This window comes from Parasteatoda tepidariorum, chromosome 2, assembly GCF_043381705.1.
Source record: "Parasteatoda tepidariorum isolate YZ-2023 chromosome 2, CAS_Ptep_4.0, whole genome shotgun sequence".
NCBI classification, from domain to species: domain Eukaryota; kingdom Metazoa; phylum Arthropoda; class Arachnida; order Araneae; family Theridiidae; genus Parasteatoda; species Parasteatoda tepidariorum.
Window position 1 is genome coordinate 98327792 of NC_092205.1, and position 24688 is coordinate 98352479.

General features: G+C 30.5%; 1 protein-coding gene and 1 long non-coding RNA gene across 2 annotated transcripts in view; one reads left to right on the forward strand and one right to left on the reverse strand.

Moving 5' to 3' along the window:
- Positions 1 to 24688, forward strand: part of LOC107445755 (transient receptor potential-gamma protein-like) — a 93516-nt gene that overhangs the window by 66196 nt on the left and 2632 nt on the right. The window contains exons 9-14 of the mRNA XM_021145790.3: positions 1674 to 1789; positions 3580 to 3828; positions 5168 to 5363; positions 9300 to 9488; positions 10713 to 10754; positions 23814 to 23997. Of these exons, the coding sequence (XP_021001449.2) occupies positions 1674 to 1789; positions 3580 to 3828; positions 5168 to 5363; positions 9300 to 9488; positions 10713 to 10754; positions 23814 to 23997 (976 nt within the window). The remainder of the gene's footprint in view (positions 1 to 1673; positions 1790 to 3579; positions 3829 to 5167; positions 5364 to 9299; positions 9489 to 10712; positions 10755 to 23813; positions 23998 to 24688) is intronic.
- The window catches only part of LOC139425033 (uncharacterized), a 48860-nt gene that overhangs the window by 23407 nt on the left and 765 nt on the right, over positions 1 to 24688 (reverse strand). The gene's annotated exons all lie outside the window — the stretch shown is intronic.

The following is a 24688-nucleotide window of genomic DNA, read 5'->3' on the forward strand; positions in this document are numbered from 1 at the left end:
CATTACATGGAGAGGAAGACCGCGAGAACCTCCCACGGTTAGCCTGACAGCAAGGGGACTCTAACCCATGATCCGTCTACCACTGCGGATAATTCACGTCAGCACTGTGGTCGGCGCAAGCCAGATGCGAATTCTTATAGACTAGCTATCGCCGGGATTCGAACCCGGTTCACCTCATTGAAAGGCGAAAGCTCTATTCCCTGAGCCATCACGGCTCAAACATTAGTTTTGAGAAAATTGTGTTTAAACGCATGTATCAGAGAACTATCAATTTGACTTCAAAAATACACATTTTAAAATTTACTCAGAATTTGTAAAATTTACGTAAAACTGAAACATTGAATTATAGCAAAAAATAATTAGAAAATGGAAAATTTACGTAAACTATGTTACGTAAACAAATTCGTTTATTTTGAGAACCAACCACTTTTTACAAGGTGCTAAAGAATACGTTATTTTCACATGTTATTTACGTCAATAGTACGTCAAAAATATATGTAAGATCAAATGTCGAATTGTAGAAAAAAGGTTTATGCAAAAAACGGAAAATTTACGTAAATTACGTAAACAAATTTATCTTGCTATCTGTAATTTTTTACTAGGTTAATTGAATACGTTACTTTTACACAGTATTTACGTCAACAATACGTCAAAAATTTACTTTAGTTGAAACGTAAAATTATAGCAAAAATTGGTTACCCAAAAAATAAACAAATACTTATAAAACGTATTGACTTTACTAATTTTCCAAAACTTAACGTTTAGTTTACGTATAATGGGAAGTATTACTACAATTCAATATTTTGGTACAAAAAGGATAAACTATCGAAAAATGAAATATTGCTTTTAATTTTTTGAAAATTTTTCTGTGTTGTTCCCTCTTAATGCAGTTGGCAGTTTTTAAGAAGTCTTTTTCGTCAGATAAAATAACGTCCTATAACGGGTATCGCCCTGTTTACTGAAAAAATACATCTAGCATATTATTCCATTTTTAAAGAAATCCACCGTTATTTGGAAATTAAAAAAATCATTTGAAGTTTCTTACTGACTGCAGTAGCTTTGCTCATAAAATATGATAAGTAATCAAACGCCAATTTCGAATATTTAAAATGAAGTTGGATTTTCTTAAAATATTTATAATTTCCGGCAAGATAATATTGATAGCTTGAAATCAAAAATTGGCTTTATTTTTTACTTTTCTTGGCGAAAGAGCTTAGAGAAATAACCATAAAGAGGGCTTTTTTGATATTCTTTAACGCCTATTTTAAATATATTAAAAAATGTCGCAGTTTTAAAAACTGAAATTTTCAACATTTTGTTGTAAAATGTTTTTGAACATTTTATTTTTTGAAAAAAAAAATATTTAAACGATTTTCTTTAAAATTTACCAAAACAAAAAATGTATTTTAAAAATCTGTTTGACAGGAAAAAAAATGGCAATAAAGTTGGTTTGAAATTTCAAGTTCATCCGGTTAAAGTTGAAGAAGCAATAACGATTTTCACTTGTCAAATCTGACTTTTTGACAGTACAAGTATATCGATAATATATAAATTGCTCCTTAACGTTTAATATATTTATGAATTTAACCACCTTTAATATCCCCCCTCATACTGTTTTTCACAATTGCAAAAATAAAGTGTGTTTTTAGATGATTCTGTTTGTGGTTTTTCAGATGAGGAAAGAGATGACGCTGAACACGGGCACCGCTCATCTGCCTCGGGAGGAGTGGGATGCTTGGGATCCGATCCTCATCGCTGAAGGACTCTTCGCCGCTGCCAATATTTTCAGGTACTAACTCCAGGCCTTACACCTTGTTTATACAGTCCTCTGGCCATATTATTAGGCGCACTATAAGATTCTATGTAAAATCTTAATTATCAGGTGATACTATACAGCTTTATTGTTTTTACATGACTGAAACCGGTTAGCACTTGTTTAAGTTCGAGAATCAATGGGTTAAATTAGGCGATAGAAAATATAAATTCAACCAATTGATACTAAAGCGTAAACAAATGCGAACCGGTTTCATCCGAGTGAAAACAATACAGCTGTATAGTATCACATAATAATTAAAATTTTACATGGAATCCTATAGTGCGTGTCTAATTATATGGAAAGGAACTGCGTATTAGATACCTTGATATAAAAATGGATATGAACCACTGAAAATAATAAATAAGCGAATTGAACAACATTAAGCATATGCCGGACTGCAGAATTTCTGTAGCACTATCTTTATAAATCCAAATTTATCTGCGACTTCGACGACAGATTCATGGTAAAAATTCAGCTTAATAATGGAATAATTTAATCGATCCATTAGCCTTCTATTTCTCCTTTCTCTTATCACATCAGTTTATCTAGATGTTCAGAAATCAGTTGTTTCATAGATGAATCTTGAATATAAATGCCGACCCTTTAGTTAATGACACGAGTTCCTCACCGTTCCTCCATACAGCTTGGAAATGCATCCTGTTCTAATTTGCCTTTCTCGGTCACTGTCATGCTGTCCACTCTTACTCCATAATTTCCACAACATAGAGCAGTAAACGGCTCCATCATGTACCGCACAGATACTCTTTAACACTTAATTTTCAGACATAAAATTGTAACCGTTCTATACTGACATAGTGAGCATCTTTTTATAGNACATCAGTGTAGGGTATACCGGGCAGTGGCACTGAACCTTAAAAAAACATCAGTGTAGGGTATACCGGGCAGTGGCACTTCACCTTAAAAAAAACACCAGTGTAGGATATACCGGGCAAATGTATATCGGGCAGTGGCACTAGACCTAGTATATATTTCGGACATTTACCAAAGGTCTAGTCATACTAGTTCTGGTTAAGCGCCATTGCCCGATATACATTTGTCCGGTATATCCTACACTGATGTTTTTTTAAGGTGAAGTGCCACTGCCCGGTATACCCTACACTGATGTTTTTTTAAGGTTCAGTGCCACTGCCCGGTATACATTTGCCCGGTATACCCTACACTGGTGTTTTTTTAAAGTCAAGTGCCATTGCTCGGTATATATTTGCCCGATACTCCAAACACTGATGTTTCTTCTAATCTATCGTCAGTAAGTATTAAAATATCGAATAAATGTAATTATATCCACGAATAAATTATTATAAAATCGGATGCAATAAATATTTCGGACATTCACCAAAGCGACTATGTGATTGTCAGCATTCACCGATGAAAGTCAACAACCACCGATTTCGGTCATACACAGTAACATGCACATCATTTACATAATAAACTCATTAGGACGTTTATTTCATACTTTGCCTAAATAGCATTTGGCATTCTATAGAATGCCTAGGCATTTTATACAATGCCTAAGGAAAGTATGTAATGCTTCTCACATTTCATACTTTGCCTAAATACATCCGGCATTCTATACAATGTGAGCGTTTCATACTTTGCCGGTAACATATATATACAGGGAGGGGGGAGAGCCCCTCCCCATTCTTGAGGTACTTCCACAGTGACTGAATAAATGTGTGATTTGCTGTTACGTTTTTAGATTGGATAAGGTTCTTATACAGTTTCTCTCTTTTTTCTTTCAACAGCTCTCTAAAGCTGGTGTACATATTTTCGGTGAATCCTTACCTGGGTCCACTTCAAGTGTGCCTAGGGAGGATGGTGATCGACATCATAAAATTCTTCTTCTTCTACACACTGGTCTTGTTTGCTTTTGCCTGTGGAATGAATCAACTGCTCTGGTATTACGCAGACATGGAGAAGCAAGTCTGTTTAACCAATCAGGATTCGCCTTCCGTCCAACAGGGAGCCTGCCTCAACTGGAGGAGATTTTCCAAGTACGATTCTATCATTTCATGTAGATACACAGACTGCTGATATGTGGATTAAAAATGTTTCAATTAAGGTTGTTCTTCGAAGCTCTGTCGCCAAGGAAAATAAAACAGCCATAGTTTTAAGTGCCTTGCACTTGAAACAATACGATGATTTTAAACTATATAGATAATCTTGCCTTGAAGAATTATCTGGGATTTAAAACAGACTAATAACTTAAAAATATTTTAAGAGTTATTGAATTTTTTTAAAAATCGCCAACTTGGCGACATTTTTTCACTTAGACGAAAATAATCAAAATCACTGCCTTATTTTCAGTTTTTGCTAATTTTTATAAGCCCAGGTAAGGCAGCATTGGAGTAAGTTCTTGAATATTAAAAAATTAGACCTCGAACGTTTTTCCTTTTCACAAAACTGTGGCTTTTCTTCACATTGACGTTTTGCGCCATTTTCAAAATAAGCGTTGACAGTTCTGGCTTTAGATAGTTGCAAGCTCTCAGCACAGGGTTTCCGCTACGGCAGCTTTTTTCGCAAAATGCGAAAAGACCCCTCAAAAATGCTAAAATTCAACAAAGCATTTTCGCATTTTTGCTAAAGGATTTTACTAAATTCCATTAAAAAAAAAAGCTTCCACGAAAAACCATGACGCTAACATCCATAAAAAAAACTTGATCAAACAAGAAGAAGAAAAAATCTAATTAGCTTTCGCAAGAAGAACCATGACGCTAGCCTTCATGAAAAAAACGTGATCAAACGAGATGAAGCATAGCAATCAACAAAAATGGCTAGAATATATGATATATATATTTGTTAATGATTAATATTTAGGGCCCTGAAAGTGCATTTAACTTTCAAGAAGCATTTGTAAAATGGGCAAANCAGGAAAGCGTCCTTCCATGTTACGACGGAACCTTCGAAAAACAGCTTTAATTCGTTCGTTGTGCGACCTAGAGCATCACGGTTTCATAGTACTGCCCAATTTCACTCTGTAATAACTCTCGAGGAAAATAAATTTTTCACGTTATTGATTTGTCACTACTTAGTAATCCTCAAAATGCAACAGATTAAATTTCGATCATCATTTTTGCAAAAAAACAAACATAAACCGTTCTTCCCATCTTGTCTTCAAATGCATACCTACAATAAGATTTGTTTATGTTCTTCATTTCTTTAATTTTTTAAAAAACTTGTCATTTTTGTATGGTTAAGTTGAGTTTTTTTTTATTTTTAAGTATGTTGAGCTGTTAGACTAAATAGGGAATAGTTAAAGAGAGATTTAAGTGCGATCGAGCTGCGTTTAAGTGTCAATTAAAAATCAACACTTCAGATAGATTCTCGTTGCAGCTTGTTCGAGAGTTCTCAGACGCTCTTCTGGGCAAGCTTCGGACTCATAGAATTGGAGAACTTTGAATTGTCCGGCATCCAGAGCTACACAAGATTCTGGGGTCTGTTGATGTTTGGTTCCTACTGCGTCATCAACGTGGTGGTCCTCCTCAATCTCCTCATCGCGATGATGAATCACTCCTATCAGGTTATATCGGTAAGTTTCAAAAATCATTGCATTTAAGACTATGTAATTCATGGACAATTGTGATATGATCTTCACAATAGAATATCTAATTTTTGTACTACTGCTATTATTGTAATAAATCTGTTATATTTTTCTAAAAACTTCCCACTACATTGGTCTACTAAAAAATGAATTAGTTTTAAAAATTTCTTACATGACTGATTATTAAACTTAAATTAATTCCAAATAACATTAAAATTAATAATTATAATAATCGGGATTTTTGTTTTATGGGAAATATTCAAGATAGGTCAGGTTTTAATATTAAGTTTTACATAAACGACTCGTAACTGATTTATTAATGAGTGACTTAGTTTAAAAAATCAAATTAAAATTTAGAAAAACTTGGAAAAGTTTTTTTTTCTCTTAGTGAACTAGATTAAATTAAATCTGCATATGAAAACATTTTTCTTGTTAAATAGTTAAAATACAAAGTGCATAATAAATAGTAGGGGAGAGTGGGGTCAATTATAACAGGGAACAATTGTAACAGAGCAAAAATTTCGAGTGTCGGGTTCTAAATTTGGTTCCTAGGTGGCGCACTAGGTGTATTTAATAAATCTACATCTATACCCCTGCTGGCAACCATTTTTATGTACTTTTGAAAGAGTTACATCACAAGAGATATTTTCACACTACGTAAGTCTTTTTTTTGGCATTAGAATATTGTAACAAAGTAATTTGGTTTAAAGAAAAAAAATTATTAACCAAATATGTAAGTGGACACCTTAATTAACATTTCAAAAAAAAAGATTAGTTTTGTTAATTAACTAGCATTGTTTTTAACAAATGCAGCTGAAATGGCGTCTTGGGTACGATTGTAATAATAAGTAAAGGGACGATTGTAACAGCTGAAAGTAAATAATCGTATGTTTACAAACCATTACTTAACTCTTTAAGAACCACCAATAGTTTCCTATATCATTTATATTATGTTGCATGTGCATTATTTTATTTGTCACCTTTCACCGCATAAATTAAAATTTTCAACCCCTTAAGGTTAAAAGTTTAACCCTTTAGGTCTCTGCTCATTATTATTTTTACTCCTAAAATATCACTACTATTTTGATCAATAAAAAAATATATCACAACTATGATAATATGTATAATTAACTATGTTTTAGTTGAATTTATGAACTGTTACAATAAGTGGGGACAATTGTAACAAGTGCACGACTGTCAAAAATTGTTAATAACTAATATAATAACATTTAAAATAAGGTATTTATTTTTTAGTAGAGGATAGTCTACTTTACTCGTCTGTCAATTAATACTAATAATATATTGGATTTTTTGTTAGTTAAAAATAGTTAAGTAAAAAATGTTACAACTGACCCCACTCTTCCCTACATAAATAAAATTAGAAAAGTCAAATTTTGCATTTAATAACTATTTAAAATCTATGTTTCTTCATAGACCATAAAATTTCAAAAAACACTAAATAATAGAATAATCAGTGAAATGTTATTATTTACTGCGATTAACTTCTGAACAGGTCAAATAATTTTATTCTGTGATAAATTATAAAGTCTCAACAAAAATAACTTTTCGTTGCCCTTATAATAAGGCACTTGATTTAAATCATTTTTAAATAAGCGATTCCTAAAATTTCAAGTTTCATTGTAGTTCGGATTATTTCATATATGGTGAAAAAATAATACTTACAAGAATTATTATTATTTTAATAACAATAATTATCGTTATAACTATAATGTAATAACAATAACTACCGGTTAGGTCAAATGTAGTTTCGTAAGAAAACAGTAGAGAAGAAGGTCAAAGAATGTCATTTTATGATAAAATACAACAAAACTGCTTCGATTAGTAATGACATAGCTCCCGATTTCATACTATATTATGCTAAAAACAATGAAATATTTTAAGTCTTATTTGTCAAAAAATATTTATTTATTCATTGGCCACTGCTGAAACATTTTAGACGGTGACAAACTTAATTAAAATTGACTAAATTTATTGAATGCTTTAATAATCGAAACTTTTAATTATCAAGTTTTACTTATAAATTTATTTATTCTTTATTATGCACTTTGCATTTTAGCTATTTCACAGGAAAAAAATTTTCATGTGTACATTCATTTTAATCGAGTAAACTGAAGAAAAAAAATTTCCAAGCAATTTCTAAATTTTAATTTTGTTTCGTAATTTGTTTTAGTGGGTTAAATATTTTTACTTAGTTAAATGCGTAACATTTCGTTATAAATTTATTTTGTTTATAAATAACTTTAAATGAGTTAAATTTGTTTACCGGGTTGAAATACTTTAATTATAGCATTAATAACTCTAAATGTGAGTATTTCCTGGTACTTTCTATATAGCTTGAAGCATTTTTTTAAACATTCAAATTTAAATCTAAAGCATAAGTAAGCTCAAAACGTACTTTCCTTTTTCCAAAAATATTAGTGTAAATTTTATTGCTTTTTAAAGGCATTTTTAAGTTATTTTAAACGGACATTTTATTTATTTAAAATAAATGTAAATATTAATGTGTTCTTGCTTCTTAGAAAATAAATGTGGACAACAAAGAAAGTATATTTATGATATATACAAATTTAGGAACGATTTCCGGATGCGTTCTTATACTCCGTTGTAAGTTTAGAAAAAATCATTATCCCTATGGAAAGAGCCTGTTGGCATGTAAGTGCACGTGAAATGCATGCCAAGCTCACATATCAACATCGCCAATTCTCATCATTTAAAAAAACTGAGGAAAGAATAATTAATATTTTTTCTTGCAGACGATTATCAAATACAGCGAAACAAAATTAAAAATTCTTGATCTCGCAATTGATTTATTAAGAGCATGTCATCATCATTTTTAGTGGTCCAATCAAATACAATACTCTTTAATGTCATATAGTTGTTTCTTTTTCAAGAACGAATGTTCTCCTCATTTAACGAAATGTGTCGCCATGTCTAGGATGCCAGTATGACTACGAAACTATAACCTTTTATTTTTTGAAACTTCTAAAATATATGTTGTAAAAGGTAGGTAGGTACTTTATTTACGTCGAACCAGAGCTGTACAATGGGCTATTGGTGACGGTCTAGAAAATATCCCTGATTGTGATCCGAAGACATGCATTGCGATTTTGATCCTCTGCAGAGGGTATGGCTCTCCCTGCTCTGGTGGCAAACGAAGTCAAGAACCTTACGGTAAAACAGTTTATCGAGAACCGATACCGCGCACTTTTGGTCCCTACGCAGGCTGATCAAAGTGGTCTCCCACCCGCTTACTGACCGCAGCCAGTGATGCTTGACTTCAGTGTTCTACTGGGAACTGTGTCTTTACGATCAGTCCCCTGAGGGAATAAATATATATATATATATATATAACTAATGTTGATTACTAAGATTATTTAAATGCTCTTGTGTATTTTTCCCGGGTATCATTTCTTTAAAAACCATTTATGTCTAAATGAAGAATTTAATTTAATTTGAGCAATTTTATAAAATAATAAAATACAATACAATAATATTATGACAATAAAATANTATATAATTTGATGACAAAATAAAACGGAATTATTTGCCGTCGCGGATGCTTACTTAAATCCGATACCGTAATGACCTTTTCTTAACTTGCAATGGTTGCCAAGTCTACTTTTAATGCCTTATGTGATTTTCACCTTCTCAATGTAGTTTGTGACCTTATGTTCCTATAAAAGTTGTCCATTTTTCTATGCTTTTTGTCACCCCTCTGAATTTGTCAGTCAAATTTTTGAACAACCTGTATATTCTACGTTAATTACTTAACTTCATTTATAAGTTCTGGTGTGCAAAGCATAGTTTTAAAACGTTTTTAGCGTACTTCCTAAGTTATATATATACGTTTTAAGTATACTTTTAAAAGCATACTTTCAAAGATTTTTCTTCAATCAATTGCAGGAACAGGCAGATACGGAGTGGAAATACGCCCGCTGCAAATTATGGCTCAGTTTTTTTGAAGATGGGGCGACAGTACCACCACCACTCAATATCATTCCCACACCTAAGAGTGTCTTCTACTTCTGCAGATGGTTATTCAAGAAACTGTTCCTAAACACTGCCAGAAAAGAACACCTCCGCACTATTAGGGTTAGTTTCGTACTTTTTTTTTTACATTTCTTATGTTTTTTAAAATGAAAAGAAATTAAACCTAACATTTTTAAAAAAAATATCGTTAATAGAAATGGAAAAGTGTTAATAATTGTATCGACACACCATTCATAAAAGAGATCTTGGTACCCACTTTTGAGGACATTATTTCACTTTCTTTTAAAACAAAATAAATTTTTATTGCTTTAACCATTTTATTTGTATATATAAAAGGCAAAGGCACCATTCTCTCTCACTCATCAATAATTTTCCGGCTTCCCATTAAGTTAGAAAAATAAAATTCTGTAGTTCGTAAATATTGAGGTTTGTCGGAGCAATTATAGAGCAATTAGACTAATTGATAGTCATACTAAATAGCGTGATAGAAGTTTCAATTTTCGACAGTGTCTTCTTTATCAGATAAAAAGGAAAAAACAAAAAAGGTTTTATTTTTAACCCTCAATTTGTACTTAAAATACTAATGTCAGGGATTCAAAGAGATGCTGCCGAAGTAAGCAGGGACTAGCGCGGAGTCGCGAGTTCGATCAGGTAAAGGGCAATGTGGAACCGCGAAGCGGTGAGTTCGTGCAGGCCGACTAGTTCATCGTCGCCGTCGTCTATAGTAATATATAAGATGACGAATTTTTTATTGTTTAATACTTTTATCTTTCAAAAAATACTTTTCAATACAGCCAAATGGTGCTATGTTGTAAAAACAAACTTGGCTTGACTGGCTCACAACTATTTCTTTTAATTTAAAATTCGTAACTCATAATTTTATAAGCGTCGTTGAACAGTCGAACTCCGTAGTCTCGTAATTTTGAACCCTATCCAGAAGACAAGGGAGCTCCTGGATCAAGTATTGGGAGAAATATACCTTCGTGGAGAACTTTTTGATGGAACTCACCCGCATTTGCGTTACATGGCGTAGAAAACAACGAAAACTTTTCACGATTAGCATGGTGGCAGGGGGACTGCAACCCATGATCCGTCTAAAACTGCAGATATTTCACGTCAGCATTGTGGCCGGTGCGAGCCGGGTGCGGAATTCGAATACCAGCCATTACTGGGATCGAACCAGAGTCACCTCGTTTAAAAGGGAGCGCTCTATCCACTGAGCCACCAAGGCTGTTAGCTTATAATTATTATTTTTTTTAAATTTTCAATTTCCTGTAACTTATGTTTCAGTTTTTTTAAAATTAAAATGGATAATCTTTGTTTCAGAGAAGAGCAAAACAGGCGATGGAGAGAGATTTCCAGTACCAGGTAAATATTAATGCCCCATGTGATAGTTGTTGAGCATAAATTGTGTTTTTTGGATAAACTGAGTAAAGCAAATGAATCAGGGATGCCAATTTCTTATTTGCCTTTACGAGAATTTTATACTGATTAGGAATATAGTTTAAGGGCCGTAGCTATATTTTATGAAGTTGCGTAAGTAAAACATGCAATATTGAGAATCACTTCAAATGCATTTTTTTCCCCCTAACAGAAACCAAATCACATTTTAAAACTAGTGTCTCAAGAACAGCGATCGTTATTAACTCAATGAAATATATAAATTAATTATGGATAGCACTCAAAATAAAGAGGAAAAAGTGAATAACTTATGATCTAATGACCGAATTTCACCTGGTAAATTGTTTAAAATCTTGACCTTACACATGTTATTTAAGTATTGCAGATGGTGTAGTTACAAATCCTACTTCATCTGCAGAGATACATCTTTTTTTTTCCCCAATCATTTTGGATTCTTGATTGTCGAAATATTAAGGGTTACCGCAATCTAAAAAATATCGTCCTAAAAATTGAGGAGAGTGTTTGAAGTTTGGATGATTTTATGTTAATTTAAAATTTATTCCATGGGATCTATAGTTTTATTAGTTCTTGAATTAATCATGGAATTAAGCGGTTCTTGTAATTAGTTATAAAAACCGTTTATCCAAATATAATTTAATGCAAGAAATTATTTTCCATAAATATTTATTGCTTTTTATTTGAAAATTTAATAACGGTCGAATAAACTTAAAGTTCTTAATTCTTTTTAAATTGTGTTATTATAAAGGACGAAGTTGAACGAAGATAATATCTAAGCAATAATGCCTCAAATAAACCATATCTTTAAATCTTTTTTTTTAACAAAAATTTTTTAGACCAACTTGTTACAAATTTCGATTTATAGTTACTTGATTTAAAATAATATTAAAATAAGTAGTTCTTCAAATTCATAACTCCATTCATTATTAAATTTAAAAAACGAATATGAATAAATAATTTTAAAAGCGCAAAAGTTTATATATTTTTTAAATTACTTTAAATGTTACAGAGATAAAAAGTAAAATTAGCATTAAGCAGGCAGGACGCTCCACCTTGCCAAATGTGATAAAATAGTAAATTCGGAGAGAGAAAAATTGTGTGTTCGGCGATTGAATTTTTCTTCCGAAAAGAAATATATATATTCCCCTCGATCCTTAGCCAGCTTTTTCAACAAAAAATAAGCTCCGTTTAAGTACTATTTAAGCACTGAAAAAATAATTTTATTCACTTTCCAATAAAAAAAAATCATAATTTGGATCTGTGCAGTAATAAAAATTATTCTTTTCTATCATTTAAAGTTCGTCATTTATAAACATAAAATCCTTAAAATTCAAAAACGTTTTCAAAAACTTTACATAATCATGATAAAATAATTAGCTTCCGATAAGTATCGCAGAGAAAAGTGCGAAAAATCATGTATTTTTTGTAATTTAGAACGACGATCAACACTGCAAAGAAAAAATCTCTTTTTAAAACATAGAAAATTAAGCACTTTTTACCAAACCCGAATTAAAAAAAAGCACCTTCAAGGGCTTTTAAAAATGTGAATCAAAAATAAGCACCTTTAAGCACTTTTTAAAAACGTTAAGCATCCTGTTAGAAGAAAAAATGGTCAATAGGAATTTTTCAGGTCAAGAGGAATGGTCAACAAAAATTTTTTTATATAAATCCTGCATTTTTTAAAACTTCGATCACAATAATTTCCGTTAGATACGTCGCATAAGCAATTATAATTATATCAAATCCAGATATTGTAAGCATTAAGCAAGCAACAAGAATGCATGAGACAAATTACCGTAAAATACATAATAATATAATGTTATAATACATAATAATATAATGTCCTTGATAATATAATGTTGCTTATTCTTATATTACTGCTCTAGTCTAAGAAGATATCAAAAGTTAACCCCAGCATATTCCCATTTCTTTTTCTCAAAGACATCCGTATTTTTCTACCACTTTTCCATTCATCTCTCATTTATTATTCCTCAAGTGCAAAATGTCTCTTGATTTGAATTTGCAATTTACAAAACAATACAATTTATGATAAATCTGTATTTTAATTTGGAATTTTGATGAATTTTGATTTGAAATCAATCATAAAAATATTGTTAAGATTTGCCTTTGGCTAAGAATTTCGAAACTTGGCGAATTCTTCTGATGTTTGGCTAATTTACGGACTAATAATTTGCAGTCCCCAAGGCGGGTCCTGAGTAGGTCAAGTTTCTAAACTATTACTGGGAACATATTTTTCAGATTTCGTCTGACCTCCTTATTTTAGGGGAGAAGAATCCAAGTCCACAAGGAAAAAAAGGAAAAATTCTAGGAAATAAGTTTTTTTCTTCTTTTTTTTTAAACTTCAAATACTTGAATTCACATAGTTAAGACCTCTTTGAACTATTAAAATCACATGTTAGTAAGTGAAAATCCGATTCTTAGTTTAAAGGTTATTCAAGTGTTTCCTTTTTTATTTTGTGTACAGTGCATGAAAGATAAAATAAACGAACCACCCTAAATTAATTTTGATCTAAGGATCGGATCTTCACGTTCTAGGACTCGATTTGAATGGTTCGAGGGGGGTGACCTCAAATATGCTAATTAATTAGTGCAGACAGTATTTTAAGTTGCGAAATCAGATACAAAAACGCTCATTCTCTGAATTAACAGATCTTTTTTTCACGGATTCAGATTTTTATCCCCCAAAAAATAGGGTTCACCGCAATCTGGGAAATAGGGTCCCAATGGTCAGGAAAGCGGTCCAAAGTTTGGACCCCTTAATGTTAATTATACTTTTTGAATATTTCATCATATCTTTAGAACTTTTTAAAATAATGTAAAAAATTGTATACCTTACAATTCGAAATTTTATCGACTATAATTATATTAAATAATAATAAATCTTATACTAAAAGTTATATTGTGTATAGACTATATTTCCCAGATTGCAGCTACCCCCCTATATTTGGGGAGTGACAAATCCGAACCCATTGAAAAAAAGGTATGTTTATTTAGAGAAAGTACGTTTTTTGTGTTTTATTTCGTGACTTAAAATATCGCCTGCACTAATTAATTAGCATATTTGAAGTCACACGAACCATTAAGATAGGTTGAACTCCGACCCACCCCAGGGGGGTATATGGAGATAAAAGTAAAATTATTACAATAAAATTTCTCTAAAAACTAAAGTTACAGTAAAATTTCGCCAAATGACAGTGGTGGTGATCAGTTAAAAGTGGATTAACAATAAAGTTTGACAATTAAAAACATGTGTTAAAGGCAATGAAACCCAATAGCGCCGGTGTAAATGTCGAGAATTAAATGATTATAATAATAAGGAAACAAGAGATTAAAAAAAATTCTCAAAACTAAAATCAATGAAAGCTAAAAGTCCAAATAGTAAATGTCTAAAAGTAAAAGTCTGACTAGAAGTCTATGAAGTCTAAAATCAAAAGTAGATAAAAATTCAAAATGTAAGGCTAAAAGTTGATTAGTAAAAATTAACGATGACATGCTCTATTGTTGGTTCATGACTGGGGTCAGTTGATCTGGGGCTAAAATGTCCTCGAGGGTTTGTTTAATAATTTGAAAATATTATTAAACAAAACACGAACCATTAAGGTAGAATCCTAGAACGGGAAGGTACGATTATTAGATTAAAACTTATTTAGGGTGGTCAGCTTATTTATTTATTTTTTGTGCACCGTAAAATTTTGAACAACAAATTGAATTATTTGCAAAATGATGCACAGTTTTTATCTACTCCCACTTCAATTTCTTTTCGGATATTAAGTTTTCTTTTCAGATAAATTAGTTCCCCTGGAAACTAATTTTCTAAGATATATATTTTGATGTAAGAACTTTGTAATTTTTCAGGAAAAATAATGTTCGTTCTAACATAAACTGTGTTGATCGAGCAACGTAATGGACAACTAGCGCTGAAAGAGGCTCATATTTTTAAATTCAGCAATGAATGATTCTTCTATATGTTTCATAATTTAATTCGATTTATTATTTTCAAACCGAAGGAAGTAAATACAAATCATAGTTTGAGCAATTTATTTCCATTCTTTGTTCTAGTAATTTTTATTTTAGAATTTAACTCAGTCTGCATTATTACGAAATGTAAGTTGTCAAACACTTTTATTTTTAGCGATCTATAAATCTGTTAATGAGAAGATGGAGCTGAGTCAACGTCACATCACGTCATTAATATTAAACCACGTCATTTTATATTTTCCGTTACTATATATTTTTACTAACCAAATCATATGCTATCATAATGCATGATACTAACAAGGGAAACTAGGGAAGTGTGACTCGCCAATTTTAAAATAAACTAGTGGGATGTATGCCTTATGAGAAATAATTTTAATGGGCAACATTCGTTTCGGCCCATAGAAGGTCCTGTGAGAGATAAAAAATAATTCAATATATAGAAAAATNATAAATTATTAAACGTATCATCATACATATTTAAATAAAAACTTTATATATATTATTAATCATACCGTCATACATATTCGAAGTAATATCTCTATACATATTAATAATACCTGTATGCTTATTATTAATACTTTATTCTTATACATTAATAATATTGTCATGCATATTATTAATATTACATTCATAAATATTATTAATAAATCGCAATACATACTATTAATAATATTGTCATATATATTATTAATTATATTGTCATTAATAATATTGTTATTAATGATAATAATATTGTCATATATATTATTAATAATAATGTCAATATATTAATAATATTGTCATATATTAATAATATTGTCATATTGTCATATATATTATTAATAATATTGTCATATATATTATTAATAGTATCTTCAAACATATTATTATTATCTTCATATACAATTATTAATAATATCTGTAAACAATTATTAATCCTTTACTTAATGCTTATCATTAATATTTCTTATAATTCATTCTCACTAACTTATGAGTTTTAGTTGGTGGGTTGTTTTCGGTTATAATGTGCTTCAACTTTTATAGATGCTTATAGAAATTGTAATTTGAACAACCTTATTATTTTATTTGCAAATTAAAGCATTTTGTGCATAATTTCATTAAAAAAATATAATAGATATTTTAAATTTATTATTAAAAACAAGTATATATGTACAACATTAAGTACATATACAATATTATATGTGAAATTGTCTTTGGCCAATTAAGTCATGATTATTTAGCTATTACTTTTAAAATTCCATCAGGAAACAAATACAATTCCTGAAAAATATTGTCCTATCTCTTCTGGCGTCAAAAGGTTTCGTTTTTTATTGACACAATTATAATATTCGTTTATCCAAAGATAACTCCATGCAAAAAAAAATAATCTTTATTAAATATTTGTTATTTTTTAAAATTTGAGCGAAATCGGTTGAATAGTTCAACCAATTCATAAAAAATAATTCGCGTAAAAAATAAGAGGAAAGAAATAAAGGAATGAAATAAAATAAAAATTATGAAAATTATCAGCCAAAAAATATAGTTAATAAATTCGAAAAAATAACAAGACGATATGAACTTATCATCAGCTTACACGATTATAACCGCAAATTCTTTTGTTATATTACATCTTTTTGTATAGCCCATGGTGCAGCTCTAATGCGACGCAAATGAACACCTTTTTGTTGTTGTTTTTTTAATTTATTAATAATAATTTTTTAAAACTTTTATTTTTTTTTCTTTAATTCTTTTATTTTTCTTCTTCTATTTTTTACTCTTTCTTTATTTCTTTTCTTGCTTTTTTTGTATTTTTATCTTATATTATGGGTTTTATATAATTGTAGCTTACACGCAGTTAATAAAATTTAATAAATCTTAAATTCCTATTTTTTTTTTAAATTTCTATTTTTCTTTAATTTTTAATCTCATCTAATTTCATCTACTGTTTAATATGTTTTTTCACAACTTTAATTTGCTTGAAGTTATTTTAAACTATCGTTTAACAGTTTAAAAATCCTTAGTTTGAAATATCAGTAGTTTGAAAAATCAGTAATGCTAAAAAATTATTTATTTATAATATAACAATTATAAAAAATTGTGTGTTGTATATTTGATAGTTTTTTTTACAACACATGACTTATTTCATAAATCAATTCAATTTTTACTTAAAGTATCAAAGAAAATAGTATGCTTCCTGAGAAATTCTCAGCTATTGCTTCAAATATCCTTTATCACTTTAATTTCCTATAACTGAGTTTGTTATATTTAACTATTGTCATAGTTCATAGTGTTTGGTAAGTTGGTCTACTCCTAAAGGATTTTTTTTATAAATATTTTTGTAAAAATATTACTGCATGAACATATAAAAAAATCACGGATGCTGAGAGGCATGTAATTTGTTTTGTAAACAACATCAATGTGATTTTTTTTAATGTTTCTCACCGACCACTGCCCGGAAGTTGCCAAGACTTGGCGATTATTCCGCTATAGATCACGATACGGATCACCACAGCCATTTAACATGGCAAATGTGTTAAACGCTGATATAAGCAGCAGTGTTTCTAGTAAATATCATACCACCAATTGCATGTTTTAATGAATCCCATATGCATGCTAATGTTAGGTTTTATTTAATGGGTGGGTCATTCTCAGAAAAAGCAAGAATTTCTATCACGTAATATTTATAATAAAAGTTAAATATTTTAAAATTAATATAAATGTTATTGACATTGCATTTTTAACCATTATCATAATTTTTGAAGGACTTTACAAGAGCTATTTAAAATCAAGATTTTAAATTGAAATAAAAATTTAAAATATTTTAATTTTTAAACTATTCAAAAATTTATAAATTTAATTTTAAAAAAGGAAGCTTAAAATATAGAACAACTGTGCAAATGAATTAATTACTTAACAAACTCAAACAATCAAAATTAGAAACTAAAAAACGTAATTAAAACAGTGATTGCCAAAACTATTGATAAGAGTGTATTATACTATTATGAAAATGAGGAGAAACTAAAAAGAATGAATGTGATCACAATTAATTAATACTGACATAGCAATCGAGAATTAACACTCAATAAGCATTTAAAAATGAAAGATCCTTTTAACAATGGAATTACTTAGACTTAATAAAAATCATAAGTGAGAAACCTCGTTTTATAGAACCACTATTGCCATAATTCTGAAGAAAAAAAAACAATATTCTTTAATAATCATCTCTATGTCTTTAAAAAAGCAAAATAATGACTTACCCCTCTTATGTAGCAGAACTTCATACACCATCAAAGACTAATTCTTAAATAAGAATAAAACGAATACTTTTAAATCAGAATAATTTAAAAATCACCACCACAAAATTCTTAAAATCAAAAGCTTGGAACATTCAACCACGAGAATAAAACGTTAAACACAACACTGGCGATATTTCTGTATCGTGGTCTGTCGCGCCAACTTCAATCGCCAAGGTGCTAAATAGGTTTAAAACTTGCAATTTTTTTAAAAAAAGGGGGATGGCTACGAGTTATACCTTTCGAGTTGGTCCCTTCTGTGATATATATATATTTTTTTTTTTAGTTTCCCGCGGGCAGCTGTCCGAAAGTTGCCAAGACTTGGCGATCATTCTGCCACAGATCACGATACGGAGGTTTCCCTACAACATTAATTAAATATGACCACCTTTGAAAATATTCATCATCACTTCAATTTTCGGATGAAATTTTCGATTAAACGAATAATCCTAATTTTAAGCTTTACCTAACGAGTGATTCGTCCTCTTCACCAAATAATTAAACTTCGTTCAAAATCGACAATAAATTAACAATATTTAATTAAAACCTTTATAGAGCAGAAGCGTTTAACATGTTTCACGCACTCTACAAAAATGAAAGAATTTTAATCTTGCAAAATTTCTTTTACAAATGATTACGTTTAGTTATGAAATAGCATTTACCGCTACTTTCAGTCGTCGCCAAAGGGAGGAAAAAAAAAGGAAAAAAAAAGCTGACGTCAGATGTGATTAAAAGCTTGAAGAATCGTTTGCTTTTTGCTCTGAAATATCAATTAGATGTTTCTTTTAATAAACTTTCCCTTTAGTATTGACAATTTCTCGATTTACATTTTTGTAAATTATAATATTTAGTTTAAAATTTTAAACAAATAATTTCAAACTGCTATTTATTTGTCAAACATAAAAGTGTCTAAACACAGTATATAATATGCAAAATGCATCGTATACTATAGAAACTTTGTTCATATTTCTTCCTGAAAAATATCTTGCAACACAATCAATTAGTCCATATGTACGAAAAATCATTTTAATTAAAATTACAAAAATGCTTAGCTTTTGGAATTGTTCGCTCTAAAATTTTGTTATTTTTCTTCCTCTGCAATAATATGTTTGAATTAAATAAATTTTATCAAGACTGTTTGTGTCTATAAAAGTTGTAAAAAATTTAAAATTTATAACATGAATCTTAAAAGAAAACGCGAGCATATATATATCTCTTTTTAAAAACAGATGGATTCAAATTCTTTCTTCATATAGATAGTATTAAAATAAATTTATTTAACTAATGTTCGATATTTAGACAAGTAGTATCTTACATTTAAAAAAAAAAATTTCCTGCTCTGTGAGCATTGGGGAATGGGGAAAGCGGAAGTATTTTTTTAAAAAAAAAAACAAAAGAGTTAATGAAAACTAATTTTTTTCAAAGTCATGTATATATATGCCTTCGGAGATATTTAAACAGGTTTTTACTTGTAAATATAATTGTTGTGACCGTTTCCGACTCTATTGTGATTCACATATTTAATTATCAGAGAGGAGACCGGGATAGCCTGGTTGGAAGGGCGTCCAACAGGTCGTGAGTGCGATCCCCGCCGTCCGAGGACTTCCCGTGTAGTAAATGATGACAGGTGCACGTTAAATCTGGTGGGTCACAAAGTCTTCACCGTTCCCATAACAAATCAATACCTCTGGGGGGGTACTGAATTGGAGATGAATTGCCATATGACTTTCAAGAGATCAAAGTGGCAACAAGAAAGTCCCATACAAGTATTTTTGTGGCTACCAAGTGACAATAAATAGTCACGGAGATTATATGATATCACAAGGTAGAGTAATATCAAAGTCACATTACGACCTTATTGGGACAATTCAAAAGGGTTACAATTGTGACCGCTGTGGCGGTTTTTGACGTTGACATCACGTTGCCGTTTTTTTTATTATGACAAACTGGGCTATCTGTGAATATCTTCACACATCTATATATATATTTCTCTTACACGGCGACAAAAAAAGCCTCATTACAACTCCCCGAATGGCAACGTTAGAAAATCGACCAGTGATTGCCGCTAAAAATGTCACATGCCAAAATCTAGCTGAGATGGCTCAACATATAGCGCTTTTAAAAACGGAAACTGAAGTAACAATTCAGCTGCGGCAATCTCATGCTATTAAGCTAGGCAGAAGTGAGTAGTCTTTGTCGATAGATCTCTATTTTAGTATTTTGTCGAAAGCGCTTTTTTTCACGAATTTATATATTACGAATTTATTTGACGATTTTTGATTTATATCACGAATTTATTTGTTTTATTATTGTTATTAGTTATTCATTGAAAAATGAGTCTCAGTCGTGCTGTTACGCTTTAAGATTTTATACTATAGCACATTTCTAATAGGTTTAACGAATTACATGTCATTTATTTGAATTTAAATTTATTTTAATGACTTAGTATTTACTAAAAAAATGTAATTTTTTTTGAAGTTGTTATATGGATTTGAATGATTGTTTTGAATTCTTAGAATTTTGTGCTTTTGCAATGTACCTAAGTTAGTAGCGAGCGAAGCAAACCATATAAGATTGCGAAGCAATTTTCGAGGGTTGGCGAGCGTTAGCGAGCAGGGGGCGCAGCCCTCTAGTATTATTAATACTATTGTACTATATACTGATAATAATATCGTCTTGCACATTTCCCATTTCTATATTTAATGTAATGCAGTAAGACATTTTAATACCAGAAATGTTCCACTGATGATCACAAAAATAAATAAACACTTCTCGCTTATTAAAGTAACGCTTTTTTTTAACTGGGAAATAAAAATATTTTGTGAATTATTACTGAAAAAAACTCATTCAATAGTTAAATATCAAATGGTTTGCAGTGTACCAAAAAAAATGGACCACCCTGAATAACTTTTGATCCTAATGATCGAATTTTCACGATCTAGGACTCAATCTCAATGGTTTGAGGGGGTGACCTCAAATATGCTAATTAATAAGTGCATAATTAAGTTACTAAAGCAGATTTAAAAACGTGCTTTCTCTGAATAAAGATACCTTTTTTTCGACGGATTCGGATTTCTGACCCCCTAAATATAGGGGGTAGACGCAATCTAGGATTTACTGTCTCAATAGTTTGGTCAGGACTCTGGAGAGCGTTCCGAAATTTAGATCCATGAACGGTAATTTTATTTTTTGTAAACTTCTCTAAATCTCGGGATGTTTTAAGTGAATTGAAAACCTTTTCAACGCAATTGCAAAATTTGTTTATCTAAAAATAATGCCATGCGAAAAATAAAATTTTAGTAGATATTTATGATTTTTTATTATTTTATTCAAGAAAGGAATAACAAACGAATTTTTTATTTAAGAATATTCTATATTTTTATAATTTTATCAAATATTTTTGAATCGTAAGGTATATAATTTTTGCAACATTTTAAAGAATATAATTTTAAATGGCAAAATACAAAATTTGAATGAAATCAGTTGAATAGTTTCTGATAAATTGAATTTCAAAGAAGTCAGATAATTAAATCAATGGGTTAAATTAGACGATATATTATATAAATTTGACCATAGGATAAATTAGACGACATATTATATAAATATAGAATATTTATTATATAAGGTGTTATATAAGTATATTAGAATAATTAGACCAAATTATAAGACACACGGTAGTTTTTTAATCATTACATGTTTTGCATGTTATGGTTGTATAAAATTTCTGAAAATGATTAAACCAGTTTTGAAAACAAACACCTTATCAGATAAGTAAGATATTAGTTACGATTNCCGATATAGGCGTTAAATCGATATGTCGCGATATATCGATTCATAGCCCAGTCCTAGTTGTGATTCAAATGATTACTTACCATAAAATGAGAAATGAAAGGGTTATTCATAATAAAATTGTTTTTATTTTATTTTATATTTGCATTAAGAGACCGAACGACAGACCCTATAAAATAACTTATTACTAGGGTTAACAGGAATTCGGACTACATAAATTTTCAAAGGATACATCAAAAATGCTTTGCCAAAACGTCTAATTTTTTGCCTCTTTCATTTAAAAAGTTGGATATTTTATACTTCTTAAATCTCGTCATGTTTAAAGCAAAAAAATAAATAAATGAATAACTCCGTGAAGCAGAAATATAAAAGGCTGAATGCAAATGAATGAAGAATATTCCATTCTTTTTTCTTCATCAATTTCGTTTCGAGCGCTTTTCTTAAAATATATCATACATTATTCATTAGTTTTAAGTTTGGACTCGTATATCAGGCACGGTATTAAAATTATAGATGCAAATGAAACTATTCTTATTTACATCAACTCCACCTATGACAATTCTTACTTCAGTTCGACAATTCGCGTTCCCAAGTAATGCCGTTTGTTCCGGGTTATTTTATAAATATTTTTTACTCTTTTCTTGTAATAAATCAAAGTATTAAAAATAAATTTTGATTTTTAAAAAATATAAGATTTTAATGCATTTGGGAATTTATAAGCTGTTGTGTTGGCCATGCAGAAGACATATTGTAAATGCTGTGTAATAGAGGAAGATTTTTAAATCTACAAAGTTTTAACTATACAATTTGTGCTCGAAAAGTCTTGTTTCTGACCTATAGATGAGCTTTAATGTTAAGAACAACTTTATTTTTATTGTTTAAATGATGCTTATACTTTTATAACTGTGTTATAATGACATTCAACTCATACTAAAAATGCATGTTTGTGGCGAATAAAATAAAAAGTCTATCATTGATATTAATAATAATTAAGTCCCGTCCCTGATCAATGGATGAGCTTTAATGTTATGAGCAACTTTATTTTTATTGTTTAAATGATGTTTATACTTTTATAACTGTGTTATAATGACATTCAACTCATACTAAAAATACATGTTTGTGGCGAATAATCTGAAAACTCTTATCATTAATAGTTTTACTTTCCTGACCTGAATTTCATAAAAATTGCAAAAAAGCGGGAAAAGGAAAATAGTACGTGCTACTTTGCTGTTTAATTTATTATACATTTCATATTTTAGAATTCAATGTTAAAAATTGTACTTATACGTTTATCAAAACACGTACTTATACTTTTCAATATACAATAATCACGTCAATACTAAGTTTACAAAATGGCTTCTGCATGTTTTATAATCATCTTATTCTTTTCTTACGAAGAAGTTTCAGGTAAATTTTTGAAACTAGTTTAAGAATTGAAGTAATATTTTGAATTTTTGTGCCCTTAAAACATTTTATAAACTCAGAAAATAGATCCTGAATCTATAAACAATTAAGTATTAATAGGCCGGGAGTACCTGGTTGGCAGAGCATTGGACTCAGGTTCGTGTAAACGGGAATTCGAATCCAGCCGACCGCAGTCTGACTAAATGGTAACTGGTGCACTTTATATTCATCAGGTCACAAGGTCCTCCATGGGTCCATAATGAATCAATACCTCTAGGGGTACTGTATTGGAGAGTGATCGTTTGCTGGTTCATGTCAAAATAAGATCTGTGAACGAATGAATGAATGTATGAATGGATCCGCCCTATAAGAGGGTGTGACGTGTGGGTTTGGCAGAAGTTGAATACTTGGCAATAGTGCCACTATAAAACTAGAAAAATCGCACCCTCTCTGCCTTAATGATCGACGACAACAACAACAACATTAATTATTAATACGTATACAAAGTTTTGCATCTGCTTATGAACGTTCTTTTTCTGTGCAGAACATCATGCGCAACCTTGTGCGACGCTACGTGACAGACGAACAGAGGAAAGCAGACAACCAAGGAGTGACTGAAGATGATGTGAATGAAATCAAACAGGACATTTCTTCCTTCCGCTACGAGATCATAGAAGTGATGAAGAACAGTGGATTCAACACATCAGCCACCAAAGAACAAGGACAGAGTAAGATCTTTATTTCCAATAGCTGAAAACACAAGGAATATCCAATGCTGTTTTGCAATAGTAACCAGGGCCTGACTTGGGCTGTGGCACACGGGGCAGTTACCCAGGCCACCCTTCCCCCCAAATCGAATAGAAAGTTTATTTTAAGTTTCCTTCTTTAATCAACTTTCTTTAAGCAAAATGTCAGTTCAGTGTAAAATCCGACAGGTTTATGTTAGCATCTTCATTAATCTATCGTCAATCTATATGTTTCGTAAATCCATGGCTTTCTAGTGCGGAATTCAGCTAAATTTTCGCAATGACGATGGACAAATTTGGCCAATCAAAAGTCATCATAACTGCGAAATTTTATCTAAATTCCGTCCTAATGTCAGCAGGGATATGGATTTTTCGCAGCTAGATGACAAAGTTAACAATCAGAAACTTGCATTCGACATGATGGACATAAAATTGTCAGAAAATTAATAAATTGGACACAACGATATTTCGTCTGACCATAGGATGGGGGGGGCGCTTAATAGCTATATTAGGTTCTCATCATTTTTCTTGTTATCTATAATGAGGTGAAAAATTTAAATACCTCTATAAAGTTCGGTTCTTCATACTGGAGTAGTGAAGCAGAGGGGGGGGGGCAAAGAAGTTTTTATCCCGGGTTCCAATTAGGCTAAGTCGGGTCCTGTGCATTGTAACA